The sequence below is a fragment of the Fringilla coelebs genome (assembly GCF_963513975.1).
Source record: "Fringilla coelebs genome assembly, chromosome: 20".
NCBI classification, from domain to species: Eukaryota; Metazoa; Chordata; class Aves; order Passeriformes; family Fringillidae; genus Fringilla; species Fringilla coelebs.
Genome location: NC_140046.1, coordinates 2,513,835 through 2,533,761, shown reverse-complemented (window position 1 = coordinate 2,533,761; position 19,927 = coordinate 2,513,835). Strand labels below are relative to the sequence as shown.

The window sequence follows — 19,927 nt, the reverse complement described above, 5'->3', positions numbered from 1 at the left end:
GTAGATGTGGATTTCAGTGTGGTTTCCCCTCCTACCCTTCAGTTATTCTTAAAAAGGTAGAAGTAGAAATTGTATTGGATTTATCCACAGCAGCTTCTGTTTTCTTCCCCCCATAAAATCATAATCCTTTGTCTCTGAAATGAAAACATCTTTGTTTTGTGTGATTAGAGTGAAGAGGGAGCATGGGGGAATCAAATGGTTTTACACAAATGTCTTTTAATGGAGTGTAGATGAGGACTGAAGGTTGCTTCAAATAGCATTATTCCCAAGGAGTCTCTTTCTTACTTTATTTTTTATTTGTTTTTGAAGTTGCTTTCAGGATTGGACCTCAAGCTAATTGAATTCTGGTGTGTTCAGACCAAAAAGTCATAAAGAATCCTTGTTCTGATGGCCCTTCATATCTCTACTCAGAAATCACTTGGAAACTGGATTATTGATACTGAAATTCTGTGATTGGAACTTTAATGAAATTAATTTGAAAGATTAATGGCGCAACTTGATATTCAGATTTAGACAAAAACAGTTTTTTTGAGATTTAGGATTTTGTGTTCAGAACTTTCTGAATAAAAGTATATTCAACAATACATGATGGTAGTGGTAGAAGTACTAAAAAGAGAGGTTATCAATGCTGGCTTTGGCATCAGATTGTTTTATTCTATATCTGACCTTAAGGATGTCACTGATTCTCTCTTCATGCAGAATAAAATTTCAAAGTGTTGAGGTGTAGGGATTTTTTTTTTTCATATTTCAGTGGTGAGATGCTCTGCACAAATTACCAGTGATCTTCTGAGCTACCTAAAATAGTCTGCAAATAAAAATAGGATGAACTCTCCGTTAGCAGGCAGGAAACCACCAGCCTGATTCTGTTACTGTGTCCTTGACTGAATTGTAAAGATAATTTGCCTCTTTACCCTAAAGTGCTACATGGCAGACTTATTGCTTGATTAGGATTTTTGGCTGTGAGGTGAGTTATTGAGAAGATTAGAGGAGGACTTAGAGAAATGGTGGGGAAAAAAAAATATATCCCCCCCCCCCTTTTTTTTAAATTAGATTGTGGTAAAGTTTGGGATATTCCTCCCAAGCTGAGGTTGTACCCTGGCAGCCAGGCTCTAGAAACTTAAAGAATTGGAGGATGTTCAAAAGTATTGATCTAAACAAAACAATAATAAAAAGCCTGCATGTTTGTAGGGTTTCTTGCTAAGCCCATACAATAATTTGTGTGGGGGCATCCAGTACTGTAGAGCTCTGGTTCTTCATGTTCCTTCCTCCTTTTCTCCACTCCCTCCAAAGAGCTTCCCTGTGGTTTTGATTTTTTTTTTTCCTGTTTTAATTAGAATTCTTTATTTGTATTTCTTGTGATTATTTCCACATGCATTGCTGTTTCTTAAGTTCTGTAACCTGAAATAATTTAAATGTGGGGAAGCAGTTTCTGAGCAGACTGGCTCAGAAGAAACGAACTGCATTTGAGTGCATGAAGTGTTAATTTTGTCTTTCAGGTTAAGCTTTGTTTTAAAGCCCACTGGTGCTCCCAGGGGATACTTTGTGTCCCGGGTGGGATCTGTTTCCTTATCCCGAGTTTCCAGACTCCTTTTTTACTGTGTATTTCTCCTGTGAAACATATTATCCTCCTGGCCAGAACTCTGCTGCCCCTCCAAAAGAAACCCCCCAGGTGCTGTGCTTTGTTCTGCTGTTTCACACTCAAATTTATAGCCAGGATTAGTGGAAACTGGGTGAAATTTGGGTTTTCCAGGATGAATTGTGGCAGTGGATCCTCTCTCCATGCCATGGAGGCAGAGCTGGCAGTAATGGCAGTGGCAGCACTGGGTGCTCACTCCCTGGATTATTTTGATGGAAACCTCTCCCCTGCTGAGTTGGGGGAGAAAAGAAATCTGATTTGGGCTCATTTTTTCTCTTGTTTGTATTTTTGGATTTGGCTTTTGCATGGTGACCTTGAGTTTTCCTTGCTCCTCCTTAGGACTGGTTTTGCTGTGATGAATTGAAATGCTTCTGTTATCATGCTGATGCCTCCCTTTGTCTTGGTTTATCTGAATTCCATCAGATTATGCCGTGATTGTTTGCCCTTTATCTGGCTAACAATGGGCTGTTTACAAGAGGTGAAGCTTAATTGCATTTAAAGTGTATATAGGGAATATGTGCTTTTATTTTGAAGTTTTATCTTGCTGATATTGAGCTTCTGAATCGTGTCTGTCACAGGGAACCGAGGCACTACCACCTCCTTCACCCTAAAACATCCAATATGGTTTGGGAAATAAAATTCAGTTGGAAAATTAGTCTTCCACCATTTGCATAAGTATTACAGTTTAATCAGATTTCCATACTGGAATTTAGTGGTGTCCTGACCACGTGACTTCTGTTACACTTGAAGGCATCAACAAGATGCTCAGCTCCATCCCCACTGCATTTTTAAATGTAACTTTCCTGGCGTTCCTGAGCACTGTGGGTTTCAGCTGTTACAAAGCAGTTCATAATTCATCCAGATCTTGCCTTTTTTGCCCCTAAAACACAATTAAATCCTGAGAGCAGATGAGCAAAGCTGGAGAACTGTTTTCCCTCAGAGCAGCTCTCAGTGGGGTCACTGCAATTCCTGCTTTAAGGTGCTGGAATAAAAATGAGCTGTTCTTCCTGCTCCTCCACCAGCACTCTGAGGCTTCCCTCGTTCTTTTTGGATGCTTTTGGTCCTCAATTTAAAATCTGCTTTGTTTTTGTCACTGTTCCACCTCTCTCCTCCCTGACTCTGAGGCTTGGGGGTGAGAGTGAACAACTCATTTCCATTTCCAGGGAGTGCATGGATTGTGCCAATTCCAGGAACTTTTCTTCCCCCTTGCTGTTCCCCATCCCCTCGTTTCCCTCTGGGAAAGAAGCGCCTTGGAAGTGGCACTGGGAATGTTCCCAGCCCTGCAGTGTGGAGGCAGGGGGTGTTTTAGGGGGGCTGTTCTGGTGCCTGTGGGTTCTCCCTGCCCTGGGGCTGTTTGTGCCTTTCCCAGGAATGCCAGGCTGGCTTTAGCCTAAGGAACACGAATGTCCCAGAGCCTCCACTGCCATCCTGGGCACTGCCTTCTGGGGTCAGATGTGCTTTTGGCACACAGGGCTGTTGCTTTCATTTTCAGTGTCTTTTCCATTGGGTTGTGCAGAAATCCTCTCCAGTATCTGCTGTTCTGACTGACTAAAATCAGTGTTTCCTGTGCCTTGATCCCTTGTCCCTGAGACTGAGCAGGGTTTTGCTGCTCCCTCCTTACAAAGGAAGATTTATTTTCCCACCAGCACTTTATGAAGTTCTTCTCAGGTTCTCCTTGACCTTGGTCCTTCTCTGGCCATGATGTTGGACCTAATTTAATGTCCAAATGAGCAGCATCTCCTGCTTTTAAACATCTGCTCTTTTCCTGCTGGAGTGCATCAGCCTGGCAGACACTTGGGATAACTTGCAGCCACTATGGCTGAGGAATGTTGTGCCTGTACAGCTCCTTTAAAAGGGGGGAAAGAAAGAGTTTTCCAGGTGGGGATGAGGATGTGCCACTTCTAGCAGGGGTCTGCTTGGTTTTGCCTTCCTTTCTTGCTGCCCTTTAATTAAAATTGGTGAAATATATTTCATATAAATCATGGAGTTGATGTGGATGCAATATGAAATGTTTTCCTGGTTGTCCTTGCAGGGGTCAGCTGTAGCTTTGTGACGACAACACAGAGCAGGGCCCCAAAAAATGAGAAATTCTCTGCAGTGATCTTGTGGAGTGAAAGGTTTTGTGCAGTTGCTCACTAATAACTGTGCACAGCACTGGGAAACAGCATTTAAATCAGAGGTGTAGGAAGGAGAAATGTTCTTTGTTGGGGAGTTTTGTGCTGTTCAAACCTGTTGGATTTTTTTTCCCCCTAAAACTCTGGACCATGAGAGAAGCTGTCAGTGAAGCATCTGCTATTAAACATTGACACTTGCCTTAATGACTTTAATTAAGAATGTCTTGAGCCTCGGTTTTTTTAATTGATTGCATCTTCCCTTTTGTGTGTAGGTATGGGATTTCATTTTTAGTTACTTGATTGGCTTCAAGAACACAAAGATAAGATTCAATTTAAATAACAAAACAAAACAAAAACTACTTCTCAAAGCTGTTGCCGTTCTTCTTGCTCTTAAATAAGTGATTTGTTGGCTGATATTAAATTCTGCTTAGTGAAGCTGTGACAGGACAACCTAGATATGACCTCATTAAAAATAAAATATGTTCAGAAATATTTCTAGAGATTTTAAATAAATGCATAAGGTATAAAAATATTAAATTACATTTTTTTGACTTGTAAAAAATTACAGTTTAAATTTCCTCAAGACAGCAAAATATAAAGTGTCAGACTGAAGAAATTGAAAACTTGGTGCCCGTTGTTTTCTAACTGATTTTTCTTTGGGTTTGTAAAGGGAATATATATTCAGCATTTTCTTGCTTTTTACAAAGAAGGGTGTTTTGGTTACTTCTATTAATGAATATATTGTGAGGAAATGCCTGAAAACTACTGAAACAGAGACCAACTTACAGAAATTCTGTACTTCAGACTTTTCTTTTCTGCTGTTGCCTTTGCAGTGAGCACTTGTCCTGCTCGTTCACCTTCTTCCTGCATGGGGACAGCAACGTGTGCACCAGCGTGGAGATCAGCCAGCACCAGCCCGTGTACCTGCTCAGTGAGGAGCACCTCACCCTGGCCCAGCAGTCCAACAGCCCCTTCCAAGGTGGGATTGCTGCCTCTGGCACCTGCATTCCTCTCTGGCTGCTCCCTGAGGGCTGGGGCAATGGGGGCAGAGCTGCCCAGCTGTGCCCAGCTGTGCTCACGCTGCCAGGTGCTGTGTCCTGGCCCTGCTGCATTTGCAGGTGGAGCATTTGCACATTCATCTCTTGGCATGGGATTGAATCATTTGTCCTCATGACACCCTTTCCAAGTACTGTCATTTTGGTGACTTAAATATTTTGTTGTTTCAACATTATAACCCCCAGATACCTTTACCAACCCTCTGTGAGAAATCCATTTCTGGATTTAACCTATTCCTCAGTGGATTTAACCTATTCCCACCCTTTTCCCTTGGCTCTTCCTTGCCTGTAAATCCCTGTGGTTCCCCCAGCAGATGCAGGTTGTGCTCTGGAAGACAGAGGAGTGCTGGGGCCTGAGTCTGGTCAGTGGGGCTGTGTGATCCCTCCCTGCAGAACCACCTCTCCTGCATGGCCACACACCTTCAGTAGTGCTCAGTGTCCAAACTTGCTTTTTTTTCTGAATGCAACTTAACAGCAGCTGTGCTTCCCTACCATGGACAAGACTAAACATGAACCAGATTATTCCCTGTGTATTCCCTGTTGTTGTAACCAGCTGAATGAAAGGATGAGGAAACACCTCAACTCTGCCAGGACCTGGAAGTGTTTCTTTATCCCACCTGTATCTGAGACTCCTTGCAAGCCTAGATGAAAACTTGCCTGTTGCTTGTTTGAATGGATTAATTTGTAGCTGTTATTGTGGTTCCTCAATTCTTACAGTACCTCTGAATTTAACAATGGGAACCTATTGCCAAAAGCTTGGTTAGTAAATCATGATTAGGCTGCATTTTGACTTACCAATGATAAGTTGTTCATTTGGTGTGGCTGAAATAAGAGTGCTGCTGTTGCAGAGAGGAAGAGGGAATTTGGGGTGAATATCATCTCCAATGGATTTTTATTTCTGTTTTAGTTATCCTGAGCCCCTTTGGGTTGAATGGCACACTCACAGGGCAGTCCTTCAAGCTTTCTGATTCATCCACAAAAAAGCTGATTGGGGAGTGGAAGCAATTCTACCCTGTCACATCCAACTTGAAGGAGGGATCTGAGGAGAAACAAGAAGAAATGGATTGGGAGGATGATTCTTTAGCTGCTGTTGAAGTCCTTGTTGGTGAGCCTGATTACCTTGAATTACTGAAATAAACTAGCTGGATAAACCTGCAAAATTCTGAATGCAGAAGTGATCCCATTTGATTCCTTTGCAACAATGGTTGTTGGGTTTGGTTTTCCTGTTTGATGCTCAGGACTACCTATGATGGGTTGCTGCTCAAAGTGGATTTTGCAAAGCCATTAGTAGGAGGCTCTTAGTGCCCCAAGAGGGAAGATTTAAAAAAAAAAAAAGGCGGTAAAAAAAGCCTGGATGATCACTGTTGACATCTGAGCTGAATCAAAAGCAGGTTGTGCTGTTTCAGAGTCCCTGCAAATTCAAACAGAGCAGACTTGCCTTTTAGGGATGCCTTCAAAACCACAGTCCTGGAGAACCTGATGTACTCAGGCACTGCCTTTATCTGCTGCTTTTCCCAAAATCCCAGCCCCTGGATGCAGTGGATTGTTCTGCTGTGGGCTGGAGACTTTTGATTTCCCAGCAAATGCAATCCCTTCCCTGTGAGGGGCTCGTAGTGCAGTGATGGCTGGAGACCCTCGTGCTGCTGGGGATGCTGGCAGTGCTGCATGATGCTTAAAAGGATTTTCCCAGCCTTTTATAAAGCAAAATGACAGAAGCAGGTAGCAGCATGTGGATGTCTTTGCTTATACAAAGCCCTTTTTATTCATTCACCCAAATCTTCTGTATGAAGCAAATCAAGTAATGATGGAGGTGACAACAGATGGTTTTTGTCCAAGGAGATGCTTCAGTAGGTAGAAAAGGGTCTGTCAGCTGAGGAGTCCCTGCTGCAATGATGCATTTGGTGCCTCTGGGTGTGACTGAGCGGGCCCTGCCCTCTCTTGCAGCTGGTGTGAGGATGGTGTACCCGGCGTGCTTCGTGCTGGTCCCTCAGACAGACATCCCTGCTCCCAGCTCCGTGGGGGCTCCCCACTGCTCCACTGCCTGCCTGGGGGTCCACCAAGTGCCTGCTTCCACCAGAGACCCCGCCATGTCCTCGGTCACCCTGACGCCGCCCACGTCCCCGGAGGAGGTTCAGACAGGTGGGAAGGAATTGTGCACGAGGGAATTGTTTCTGTGGCTTCTTGTAACACAGCAGTGTTTGCAGGGACTCAGGTGCTCTGTGTGCAGCTGGCTTGGGAGGAGAAATCACATTTCTGTAGTCCTAAGTGTGTTGTAGTAAAGCTGATGGCACCAGCTGTGGGTAAAATCAACTCAAACTCTTCTGTAAGCTGCTGAAACTAGAGCTGCTTACCAGCACTTTGGATTGCTCTGGGGAGGTTTTTGGGGATTTTCCCCCCTCTGTGGGCATGCCTGTGTTCTGACACAGCTCCATAACCCCTGCTGTGCCCTTGGTCATCAGTGAAAGGTGATGTTTTCTCCCAGTCCAGGAAGATTGGCTGTAGTTCAGTTTCCAGTAAGGCTGTGTGCCCTCTGCCCTGGGTGTGAGCAGGGCTTATGGGGAGCTGATTTAGGTCACAGCAGGTGACACTCACTGATAGTTTCAGGTGACATTTACATAAGTTTTATCGTGCAGAAGAGGTGTTGTTTCTTTTTTCCTTCCATGATCTTCTGTTACCCAAGCTTGACCCTGTTTTTTAATCATAATCTTGACTTTGCTCAAGTTGTTTTTAATTTCAGGTCACTTTCATCAAAGATAAAGAAATCCAGTCTAGTTACAACATAAACATATATGGTGCTTTTTAAAATCTCCTATAGTAATCTGCTACTATTCCTAAATTTTCTGTGTGTTTTTGTTTCCTAACACTGAGTTAAGAAGTCACTTTTCTTCCTCTGGTGCTTGAACTGGAGTGACAGACACTGCATTGTCTCACTGCCTGAATCTCTTTCCTCTGGTGCTGCTTTTCAGTTGATGCTCAGTCTGCCCAGAAATGGGTGAAGTTTTCCTCAGTTTCAGATGGATTTATCTCAGACAGTACCAGCCATCACGGTGGCAAAATCCCCAGAAAACTGGCTAACCAAGTGGTGGACAGAGTCTGGCAAGAGTGCAACATGAACAGAGCACAGAACAAGTAAGTACTTATCCTCTGAAGCTAAAAATACCAATATTTGCTGTGTCCCTTGCAGCAATTAGTTCTGTTAAGGGTGCTGTGACTGCTGGTGGAATGTACTTGACTCTTCTAATAAACCATTTCTAAAGAAGATCATTTTCCCCCTAACTATTTAGGAATGATTTACTTAGTTCTCAGTTTAATATGTCAGGAAAAGGCTATTTATCCTTTCTTTGCCAAATCCCTTGTCACCAAACTGCTCTTGAGCTTTGCCAGAAGATAAGAGAAGAACATATGTTGCTCCCAAATAACTCTCCTGGTATTGAATCCTAGGAGGAAGTATTCTGCTACATCAAATGGCTTGTGTGAGGAGGAGACAGCTGACAAGGTGGCATCCTGGGATTTTGTTGAAGCCACGCAGAGGACAAATTGCAATTGTTCAAGGTACAGCACTTGGCAGAGGCGCAGCCCAGCGATGTTCACCGGGCTCGAGTGCTCAGGAGAGGCTCCTGATCTCTCCTGCAGGAGTAATTAAGCAGTAGCTGCTTGGAGGAAAGCTGGAACAAAATTTGTATCTCCTCTCCTAAATGTCATTGGAGGTCTTGAAATTCTGCCCAAGGAGTTACTGCAGAGGTTGGAGTCGAGTGAATTGGCTGGGGGGAGCTGCTGCCAGTGCAGGGACAGTTCCTGAGTCCTGGGCTGGAGTTCCATGTGCATGTGGGCAGGCACCATCTCAGGAATGGGAAGGAAATGCTATTTATTTAGGATTTAAGCACCTCTTTGGAGGGCTGTGGCATTAGCCTTGAAGGGAGAAAGCTGTTATAAGAATTAGACCTGCTCTCTGGGAAGGGTGGCATTCCATGGGTGGCTCTGTGGAAAACTGCTCCTCTGGGAGTGGATGCCAGTGTGTGTTTTTTATATTAGCTGGGGAAAAAAGGGATCAAAACAAAGGGCAAAATGTCTAAGATTAAATATATATAAATGGATATATATAATACAGCCTTTTTTGAGGCTGCAATGCCACAGACTGTTAATACAGGTATTTAAAATAAATGGAAACATTAATTTCATTGAATTCTCAATTTCTGTACTTATGGCAGAATATTAATCTTTAGGTGACTGAAGTGTTGCAATAGGTTTAAACACTTTCTCTGATTTAAATGTTACACTGATTACCTTGCAGGGAATATTGGTATCTTAGGAAAAAATTACTGTCTGGAGGATGTAGCATTTTGAGAGAAATGCATTTTTTAACTCCCTTATTGAAATGGTTGGTTAAAGTTCTGTGGAAATACTTGTGTCCTGAGAAGAGCTGGGGTGTGGAGGAGGATTAAATGTTCTTTTCAAGGAGAATTTAGCTATGATAGCACTAGTTAAGAGCAAACCAGTCAATTAACTATGTGAGGTGTATATTAGAAATATGCAATTGCCTAAAGAGAAATTGCAAAGACTTAAACCCCCTTATTATTCCACGTGTTTTGAATTCTAAGTGGAGAAAAACATGTGGATGTGTGTAAGAGTTTAAAGTAAAAATAGATTTTGATACCTCTTACCTTTTATCCCTGCCTAATCCTGTTTTTTCAATACAAGTGCTTCTTAACTTTGCTAATGGAAGAGTGGCAAAGAACTCCCAGGCACTGAGCATGTACCTGCAGTTCAATGGCTTAATCATAAACATTTCATTCTACACTTCAGCATTTCATGTGCCTCATTCTGTCAGATGATCCTGAAAGCTGGCATCTTGAACTTGCAGATGAAATGTTTAAGCTCAAGTGCATTTACACTGAACAGACCCGGCTGTATTAATGCAGTTGAGACACTGTGTTTTTCTTTTTCCCCACACTTGCTAAATTTATAAGTAAGCAGCTACAAAAGCCTTGTAATAGCTTGGAAATAGCTTTAGTAGGAGTGAGCTTGGCTTCTTGGTTCTTGGTGTTAATTTTGCAGTCCTTAACCCAGTGAGGCTTGGGCAGCTCTCTTGGCTGGTATCAGTGTTTGAATTCCAGAAGCCATTCACTAATTCTTGCGTTGTTCTACTGATTCATCAGTGCTGGCACAAGTTAAAAATGATGAGGTATTCATGTGACAATCTATTTCTGCTAAAGCAGTTATAAAATACTGTCTTAATTCTGAGGATTATTTGTGTGTTTGGCTCATAGGAGACATGTAACAATTTTTAAAATGGTGTTCTAAAATTGTACAGTGCCGCTCAAGTCACTCAAATTCTGCTCAGAAAGAAGGGGCAGCTTCACTTCGGAACAGTTTCGCTTTCAGATGTCTCTCACAGGCTGTTTAATGGCCTAGAAGCAGGTTCTTATCTAGTGAAAAAGAACACCATAGACATATTTGAAAGATTAATGCGGAGTCTTTTCCCCTGTATTAATTCTGCAGGCACAAAAATCTCAAACCAAGAAATTCAGGTCAACAGGGGCAGGCCCCACCTGTGGGCCCCCAGCAGCCGGCGGCTCCGAAGCACAAGACAAATGAGAAGCAAGACAAAGGGGATAAGCCACAGAAACGCCCTTTGACTCCTTTTCATCATCGTGTATCTATCAGTGATGATGTTGCCATGGAGGCAGATTCAGCGAGTCAGAGGCTGGTGATGGCTGCACCAGACAGCCAAGTGAGGTTTGCCACCATCCGAAGTGCCGACGGCGCGAAGGCCCCGCAGCTGCACGGGGCCGAGCTGCCCGGCTCGCCGCAGCCGCCGCCGCTCAGCCCCCACCCCTGCGACGGCGCCGACGAGGGGGTGCCCAAAGCTCCCTCCACGCCCCAGAGTCAGCATTTCTACCAGATGCCAACGCCAGAGCCCTTGGTGCCCACGAAAGCCATGGAAGACAGGCTGGATGGTTTGTCCCAGCCCTTCCCGGCCGCCTTCCCCGAGGTCATAGAGCCCACCGTGTACGTGGGCGCTGCCGTCAACTTGGAGGAGGACGAAGCTGACACCACTTGGAAGTATTATAAAGTTCCAAAGAAAAAGGATGTGGAGTTCTTACCACCCCAGCTTCCAAATGATAAGTTGAGAGATGATCCAGTAATACCTGCTGGACAGGAAAATGTAACATCAGTTACAGAGTAAGTGGTGCTTGATCCTGGGGTAACAGCACGAGGAGTGAGGGAACAGGAAGGCCAAAGCAGGAGTTTCTCAGTAGAAGGAGCAGAAATGCTGAGGGTGTGAGCACAACTCTGGGTACAAGAAGTTAATCCTTGTGAAATGGGAGGACAAAGCACAGTCAAATCTCTAGCAAGACTTTCCAGCTTTTTCTCATTTTAGTTCTGATTTAGCTGACAGCAATGATATTTATTTTTATACTATAAAATTAATCTGCAGCCAAATGATGCCTATTAGAGACTTAAGTTCCTTCCTTCGCCCCTCCTCTCCCAAAAAAAAAGAAATAACTTTTTCACTTCAGTATTTGATTTCTTCATTCTTTGAAAAAAATGTGGATGGTCTCAGCTGCAGAGATCCTGTTAAAGCTTCCTCTCATTTCTGCTCCTGTCTTCACTTAGAAGAGCTGATGTTACAAGCCCCAGCTTGTAAAACATTCTGCTCTGCTGGTTATTTCCATTTGGATAAAGGAATTGGTCCCTTTGGATACTGTTTTAAGTTTGAGTAAATTCTGGAGCTTAGGACCACTGGAGGAAATCAAACTCCGGTGGTTTTAGTGTTAAAACTTTGAGCTCTGTTTTACTGCAGAATGAGCCAAGATGAATTTGCTTTACCAGTTCAACAAACTCCCCAATGAAGATCACCACCACCAAATCCCCAAACCATAAGAACAAAAGCCCAGAACCAGAACCCTTGGCCCTTGGGCTGTGTCCCCGTGCTGCTGGCTGAGCAGGGAATTGTCCCTGTCATCCCTGTTTCACAACACCTCCCTGTGAGGACACACTGCTGGAAGGGGACAGCCCCAGGAGGCAGCAGGTGCTGACAGGGCTGTTAACAGCAGGCACAGCTTAGCAGGGCTGGGATGTGCAGCAGAGGTGACAAACCTGGGCTCAGGGCTGGCATCGAGGAGTTGAGGACTGCACCCAGAGCTGCCTCTATCCAGGCACTTCTGTCCGTTATTTTTGATCTAAATTTTCTTATTCAGATGAAAGGAGATTCTTACTGTGATCAATATCAAATTATTGAGAGCTTTGGGTTTAATTTTTGGAGCTGAGGTGCTGAATTTGGAAAAGCAGCTACTCCCAAGACAGAAGCCTGGAGCTGGTTTTTGTCCTGTTGCTGGCAGTGGGAAGCCACTGGTGGCAGCACTGGAATGGCTGTGAGGGAAAGCTGGGAGAAGGAGTAAATGTGGTGTAGCTGTTGCTCTGTGCTCACACTCAGCTCTGGACACTGTTTGTGGTTTAAGAGGCTCTTTCAAGATGTGCATGTATAGGATTTTTTAGTGATTCTTTTCTTTGCCTTGAATTCACTTCAGCCAAGTAGATAAGGAAAGATGTTTTCTTGTTTCTCTTCAAGACATGGTCTTTCCTAGTTTGATTTGACAACTTACCAAAAACAGTCTTTTCCCCCTGGGATATCTGGCTGTTAACTTCTCTTCCTCTCTGCTGGTCAAAAATACAGCAGAGGTGTTTAATTCCCCATTCCTAGAAAGTAGTTTCCATCTCTTTTTCTCCCTTTTTATTTTTCCTTTCCTGATGGTTTATTGAGCATGGAAGAGCAGCATGGGTGGATTTGCCATTGTTGTTGGCTGTGAGATATTTTTTGGGACAGTTTGTTTCTAGGAAGTGTCTTTGACAAAGTCAAACTTCCTACAGTTGAGAGGAATGTGCAGGAGCTTCTCATCTTGTTTGGGGGAGCACCTTCCTCACCTGGTGCCTTCTGTATGTTGGGGCACAGAAAATGAAGCTGGTTCAGGGACACATCTACAGCTCATAATCAGAATAGTTTTTTCCTTGCCAATGTCTTTTTTTTCCTGCTGCAATGCCACATTTGTGAAACCAATACTCCTGAGAGAAAACCTTAATTTCTGTGTACTTACCAGCTCCAGTTTTGGCTCTGAATGTTAACAAAAGAAAAATGCTGATAAAGGCAAATGTGGTTAGAATTTTCTCATTAGTAAATTAGTTACTGGTGTGCTGCAAGCTTCATTTGTATTGATCTGAGTGATATAAATGGCTCCTGAGCACAGTGGCATTTGTGTGCTTTACTTGTGATTATTGCTTGGGCTTTTTGGGGGAATGCAGTGAGTAATTCTTTAGCCTGGTGAGTTTCTTTTAGTGGATGTGGAGAGTTGAATCCATTTGTGCCTTATAACAAATGACAGCCATGACCTGGGATAAATTACTAATCTTTATGTGAATTGACAGTGCTTGAGGAGAGAGGGGCAGGATGAATCACACAGCTGGATCTGGTGTGTGGAAGGAGGTGATATTAAATGAGTAATGATTTAATCTTCATCCCCAAAAGTTTTCTGAAGCTGGGCTGTGAAGGAAGGAAGTGGAAAGATGAGGTTGTTCTTGTTAAGGCTGTGTGATAGCAGAAATAATTCCATGTAATAAATGCTAAATAAATGATTTTGTGATTTTTATTTTTCTTCTGTTCAGATTAATGGTGCAATGTAGGAAACCTTTGAAGGTTTCAGATGAACTGGTGCAACAGTATCAGAGTAAAAACCAATATTTAACAGCTGTAGCAACGGAAGCTGACCAGGAACCTGAAATTGATCCTTATGCCTTTGTGGATGGAGATGTGGAATTCCTATTTCCTGACAGTAAAAAGGACAGGCAGAACATTGAGAGGGAAGTGGGGAAGAAACACAAGGTGAGTAAAGGAGTGAGGCTACAAATCAGTGATGAGATTAAAACAAATTGCCTTAGGCATGGGATAGAATTTAAACGCTTCTTCATGTATTTAGAAGCAAAATAAAAACCAAATTCTATTCCAGCAGAAATGATCAATGAAATTAAGCAGCATGTCTCTAACGACACCTGAATTTTTTTTTCTGGCACACTGGTGGTGCCATTGCATCAGGGCTTATGAGGAAAAAGCTGCTGGATCAGTCTGGCTCAGTGGCCTCCCTGTGGAAATAGGTGCTGGCAGGTGCCTGGGGAGAGAGGAGGAACAAGGCCAGTGCTTTGTTCATGAGTGGAAAGGTCTGGGGGTAGGTGAGGTGAGCCCTGACTCGTTCCCTGGCCAGTGAATTGCAATTTTTATTCTTTTTTTTTTTTTTTTTTTTTTTGTGCTTTAGTGCTGCTACATGAGACTTGTACTTAAAGCAAAAGGGCACCTATATAAAAGGAGAAAATATAACTGCACTGGGGGCTTGTCTATGAAATAAATTTGCTTATTAGAATTAGTTATGTGTGGATGCATTCCATTCAGGAACTGGTACAGTTAATGTGTAGCATCTGATAGCAATGGTTTTTCCTTAAGGTGTTGTAGCAAGAATCCACAATTTGCTTTGTAAATTTATCCCCAAGACAAGCCCTGTGTTAGCAGCCCAAGCTCTGCTCCCCCTGAGCCAGCAGCAGCCCCCAGCCTGCCCCTGCTGAGCTCACAGGGTAATGAGAACCTGATCCTTCTCCAGGGACAGAATCCTCACATGGACATCAAATACCTCCCACCCCACCCATTAATTTAAGCAAACTTTTCTCTCTTTTTTCAATAGGCTGAGGATGGGACATCCAGTGTTACAGTTCTATCCCATGAAGGAGAGGATGCAATGTCTCTGTTTAGTCCTTCTGTCAAGCAAGGTAAAGAGGCTTTTTTTCCTCTCTGTCTTGTGTCATACTAATGGTGTCTTGAATAGTCAAGACATTCTAATAGGCTGCTCAGTTTTGTGGTTTAGGGTTTGTATTTCCCTGCAGTCTGCTCGGAACATTTCATTGTTGCACCTTGCAAACAAATGTTGCCTATAAAATCCAAAAGGGAAGGGCCCTCACCTCTGTGTAAGATGGATGAGATGAAGCAAGGCCATCTCACCCTCTTGGTTTCCTTGCCCCCAGCTGTGGCAGGGCTCTTTAGTGAAGTTTTTCACACAGATGCAGAGGCAGAGCTGTGATGTTGGTCTCTCCACAGATGCCCAGCGCTTGGCTGCCCACGCGCGCACGGCCTCCACCAGCCTGTTCCACGAGACAGACCTGGTGGTGTCCTACACCGACCTGGACAATCTCTTCAATTCTGATGAAGATGAACTCACAGTAAGTGATGGGAAAAAAGTCCTGGCTGGCAGGTGCCAGCTAAAAAACCAGCAGGGAACAACTCTTGTCCTTCTGTGGTTTGGGGCTTGATTTTTTTGGTGGTGTTTGTAGGAGAGGTTGCAAAACATTCACACAAACGAGAGCTGTGGCCCCTCAGTGGCACACGGGCTGCTCTGCTTGACTCATGCAGGCAGATTTTTGATGCAAACAACCTTTTGATCTTACTTCCTTACACTCCCCACAGTGTGTGCTGCCTGAACATACCTTTAGTTTGAGTTGTACAGATTCAGCAGGTCCTAGTGTGTTCTTTTCCTGTGGTCTGGGCTCTGGTTAACTGCTTCATCAAGGTAATATTGAAACAAAACAGCAACTTCTGAAAGAGAAAAGGCATTTAAACGCTGGACATTCTGCCAAATAAGCTGCTTGTCTGCAGCAGCTATTATCTTGGAACAGTGTCTCTTGCAGACTGATGGCTCTGAATCCATTATCTTTCTAGTTTCTATTTCAATACTATTTGTGATCAGTTGTCTTTTCTGAACTGTACATTGCTCCACATTTAATCCTAAATCCCCTTACCCAGACAAAATGCCCATCAACTTTAATGGGAGCTGGACCTGAGTAAGGGCTGAAGGATCTTAACAGCCATCAAAGGTCATCAGTATGTGAAGGAAGTGTGTTTGCTCTTAAACATGAACACTTACATTCTGTAGACTGTTCTGAACTGTTTAAAGATGGTAAAAGATCTCTTCTTCTTTTACTTTTGACAGCTTTTCTTTCCTGTATTTCTTGTTGCAGGATTTGTGTTTGTCTTTTCTGTTCCTGTGGTAACACCAGTGATGTTAGTATGGCTCTTGGAGTGTTGTGGTTTGTTCTGGTAGACTGTGGGCAGCCCTAATTTAGCTTCTTTTACTGTCTGCAACAGGATGAGGGTTATTTTGTAACTGGTTTTTCCTTCAATAACATTGTGACCTGTTGGGAGAGGTTCTCTGGGTTCCAAGAATTAAGAACAAGTGTAAGCCCAACCTTAGGCTTCTGAGCTATTTTAATTTTTCTAAATATTATACACTGTCTCAGCTTTGTATGTGCAGGTGAGATTTCCTGTTAGCAGGAAACATGAACATGTGTTTATGTCTGAAATACTTCTTTCTTAGCCTGGATCTAAACGAACAGTGAACGGCACTGATGACAAATCCAACTGCAAAGAGGCAAAAACAGGAAATCTAGACCCACTGTCATGCATAAGTAAGATTTATTTGTGTTTTCTTTTTGCCTAAAGAGAATGCTAGCTGTAAACATTTGACTCTAATATGTTGTGGCAATTTGGAAATGTACTCTTCATTTCCTTTGCAAAATTTTGAGACTCAGGAAACACTTCAGAAAGTTTTCATGCTCTAAAGTCTGCTTCTGATCTGAAATTAGGCACTGCAGATCTCCATAAAATGTATCCAACTCCCCCTTCACTGGAACAACATATTATGGGGTTTTCTCCAATGAACATGAACAATAAGGAGTATGGCAGCATGGACACTACGCTTGGAGGAACAGTGCTGGAAGGGAATAGCTCTACTGTGGGAGCTCAGTTCAGAATTGAAGTAGATGAGGGTTTCTGCAGCCCCAAACCTGCTGAAATCAAGGTAGGTGGTGCTGACAGCCCTGATCAATGCTTGTGCTCATTACTGACCAGTTCATTACTTAAATCTGAATGGAGGGAGATTAAGTACAATTTGTAACTCGTCCTGCATTATTTTGGGGGAGGTAATAATCTTTGTAGTAAGTATGTAGTCTTTTACCACTTAAGAGAGAGTAATACCTGAGCTGGCACTAGTGAGCTGCAGAAGTGCCTTTCAGTCACTGCAGTTCACTGAGGTGTGTTTTGGTGTATTGTGAATATTGTGTGTACACATCTCAGCTTTCCCTTGCAGCAGTGTCAGGATTTTGGGTTAAGGAACTGCTGCTTGAACTCGGTCCTGTTTTTTGAAGAATCGTTTATTTGCTGCAGTGATCTAATTTACACACTAATGCTTTCCCATGTCTGACTTCCAGGATTATTCTTATGTTTATAAACCTGAGAACTGTCAAGCTTTAGTGGGATGTTCCATGTTTGCACCACTGAAGACTCTTCCCAGCCAGTGTCTTCCTCCCATCAAACTGCCCGAGGAATGCATTTACCGCCAGAGCTGGACTGTGGGAAAGCTGGATCTGCTTCCTCCAGGCCCTGCCATGCCTTTCATCAAAGATGGGTACGACCCTGGGGGTTCAGCTTTGTGATGTGCTCACTTTGCCACCCCTAAATATTTATTTTGTCAATCAGTAGTGGGAATACTTGTATATGCTCTGTGTTTATACAACCGATGAGAGCCTTTAAAAACGTCCTTCTGGCTAAACCTACTGCAGGAGACTCTTCTCAAAGAGCTTCTTAACTGTACATATATTTTATTTGTTGTCTCCTTTAAAGGTTTCTTGGGGAAGCTTAATGGTGCAAGTCCAGGTTTAATAAGTAATGAAGATGGTAACAATCAAGATAAATGTAAACTTGGGACTTTGTTTTTGCGGTGGTGTAGTCAGTGCTGGAAGGGCTTAGTAGGTGGTGCTGCTGTTTCTTAAATTATTTTCTTAAGTAGCAGTAAACTCAGCTGTGCTGGGAGTAGGAAAACATTTCCTGTGCTGTGTGACTGGGCCTGGTCACAGCAGAACTGCAGGGGACATTTCTGTACCCTGCATTTGGTAGGGATGGTCTTGCTGCCAGCTCTTCTCAAGGAAAAGATTTCTTTCTTTTTCTCTTCTGCATTAGTAGCTGGTAAAAATGGATTAGGCAGCAAGGAGGCGTTATGTATTTCTTGATAAGATTATATGAATACTAAATCTTGGATCAAATACTGATGTTGCTTCTGTTACTCATTAGCAATATGTCTCCGGGTCTCATTAGCCTTACAAGTTTTTGGAGATACTCAGGTGCTTAGGAAAGAAAATGTTAAACCTTTCTAGGTGGTACTTTCCATGTGGATTCAGCTGAATCTGCTGTCAATAGACCTGGTCTATTTTCTTAGTGTGTGTCAACACAACATGTAAATAAAACATGAATGAAAAGGTGTCCTTTAGAGTCCATACAACCACAGAATTTATAATTTATTCTGACCACACTTGTTTCCTGGGAGCTTTGTGCAAAGGAAAAGACGAAAGGAGGCAGGGAGAGATTCTTTAATGGTGTTGTCAGTGGGAGTCCTGCAAAGTCATTTAGAACAAATGCTCTTGAAGTTCCTTAGGGAACGAAAATCTTTCTGTGGATTATGAAAGACTAGCGTAAAAAAAGCAAATATTAATTAGGAAGGTCCTTCTTTAGAAATCTGAGTCTTAAACTTCAAACCCAGTGCGATGTTGTGTACTTAAAGCCTTTCCTTCTCTTGCGGCTGCCGTCAGCGATGGGAGCACCATGGACCAGGAGTACGGCCCTGCCTACACGCCCCAGACCCACACTCCGTTCGGGATGCCCCCGAGCAGCGCCCCTCCCAGCAACGGCGGCGCTGGGATCCTCCCCTCTCCTTCCACCCCTCGCTTCCCAACTCCCAGGACACCAAGGACTCCCCGCACGCCCCGCGGAGCTGGCGGGCCCGCGAGCGCCCAGGGCTCGGTGAAATACGAGAACTCGGATTTGTACTCCCCGGCCTCCACCCCCTCCACGTGCCGGCCGCTGAACTCGGTGGAGCCCGCGACGGTGCCTTCCATCCCCGAGGCACACAGCCTGTACGTGAACCTCATCCTCTCCGAGTCCGTCATGAACCTCTTCAAAGACTGCAACTTCGACAGCTGCTGCATTTGTGTCTGCAATATGAACATCAAAGGTGCTGACGTTGGAGTTTACATTCCTGATCCAACACAAGAGGCCCAGTATAGGTGTACCTGTGGTTTCAGTGCTGTTATGAATAGAAAATTCGGCAACAGTTCCGGGCTGTTTCTTGAAGATGAGTTGGATATTCTGGGGCGAAACACGGAGTGCGGCAAAGAAGCAGAAAAACGCTTTGAAGCTCTCAGAGCTACTTCCATTGAACACGGCAGTGGAGGGCTGAAAGAGCCCGAGAAACTGCCCGATGACTTGATACTGTTGCTGCAGGATCAGTGCACCAACCTGTTCTCACCCTTTGGAGCAGCAGACCAAGACTCCATGGCCAAAGTTGGTGCTGTCAGCAACCTGGTACGTGTAGAAGAAAGGGATTGTTGCAATGACTGCTACTTAGCCTTGGAACATGGACGGCAGTTCATGGACAATATGTCAGGAGGGAAAGTCGATGAAGCACTTGTGAAAACTACTTGCTTGCACCACTGGTCAAAAAGAAATGGTAAATATTGAAACAGTTTGTTTTCTACTTGTCCACCTGTCTGGGGTTTTGTTTTTGAAGGGTCTTTTTTTGTGGTTTTCCTTTGTGGATTTTGAATGCTGTTTTTGCCACCTGTGTGCTCGTACAGACATCTGGTTGATGGTGTTCAGAATACCCAGCCCTTCCATGTCCTGTGCTGATCACCAAGCAGAGTAAGGCCTTGGCTGCTCTCAGTTGTAAATTCCCAATGTATATCTGAAGTGTAGCATGAGACCACTGTCAGTGTCCACAACACTTCACCGGGTTTATCCTTTAAAGAGCTTTTGGTGAGTGGCTCTCCAGAGGCTCTGGAATGATTGATGCCTGTAGGAAGGGTTTGAGTGGTGACCGTATTGTCAAGGCCACTCTGGCAGAATTAAACAACAGCTCTGATTCAGTTGCCTTCCCCCTTCTTTAAAGAGGAGAGGGGGGCAGTAGGTTAATGGTACATGTGGCAAAAAAAAAGCATTATTGTAGCCTTCCCTGTATGTTGGGTCTGCCAGAAATCCTTGG

General features: G+C 43.8%; 1 protein-coding gene across 1 annotated transcript in view; it reads left to right on the top strand.

Annotated features, from left to right (window-relative positions):
• MED13 (mediator complex subunit 13) overlaps positions 1–19,927 on the top strand; it is a 50,246-nt gene that overhangs the window by 19,922 nt on the left and 10,397 nt on the right. The window contains exons 4-16 of the mRNA XM_084219112.1: positions 4,584–4,729; positions 5,713–5,910; positions 6,750–6,944; positions 7,772–7,934; positions 8,247–8,357; positions 10,305–10,988; positions 13,467–13,683; positions 14,531–14,615; positions 14,941–15,062; positions 16,214–16,304; positions 16,482–16,696; positions 17,106–17,302; positions 18,480–19,396. Coding sequence (XP_084075238.1) covers positions 4,584–4,729; positions 5,713–5,910; positions 6,750–6,944; positions 7,772–7,934; positions 8,247–8,357; positions 10,305–10,988; positions 13,467–13,683; positions 14,531–14,615; positions 14,941–15,062; positions 16,214–16,304; positions 16,482–16,696; positions 17,106–17,302; positions 18,480–19,396 — 3,341 coding nt within the window. The remainder of the gene's footprint in view (positions 1–4,583; positions 4,730–5,712; positions 5,911–6,749; positions 6,945–7,771; positions 7,935–8,246; positions 8,358–10,304; positions 10,989–13,466; positions 13,684–14,530; positions 14,616–14,940; positions 15,063–16,213; positions 16,305–16,481; positions 16,697–17,105; positions 17,303–18,479; positions 19,397–19,927) is intronic.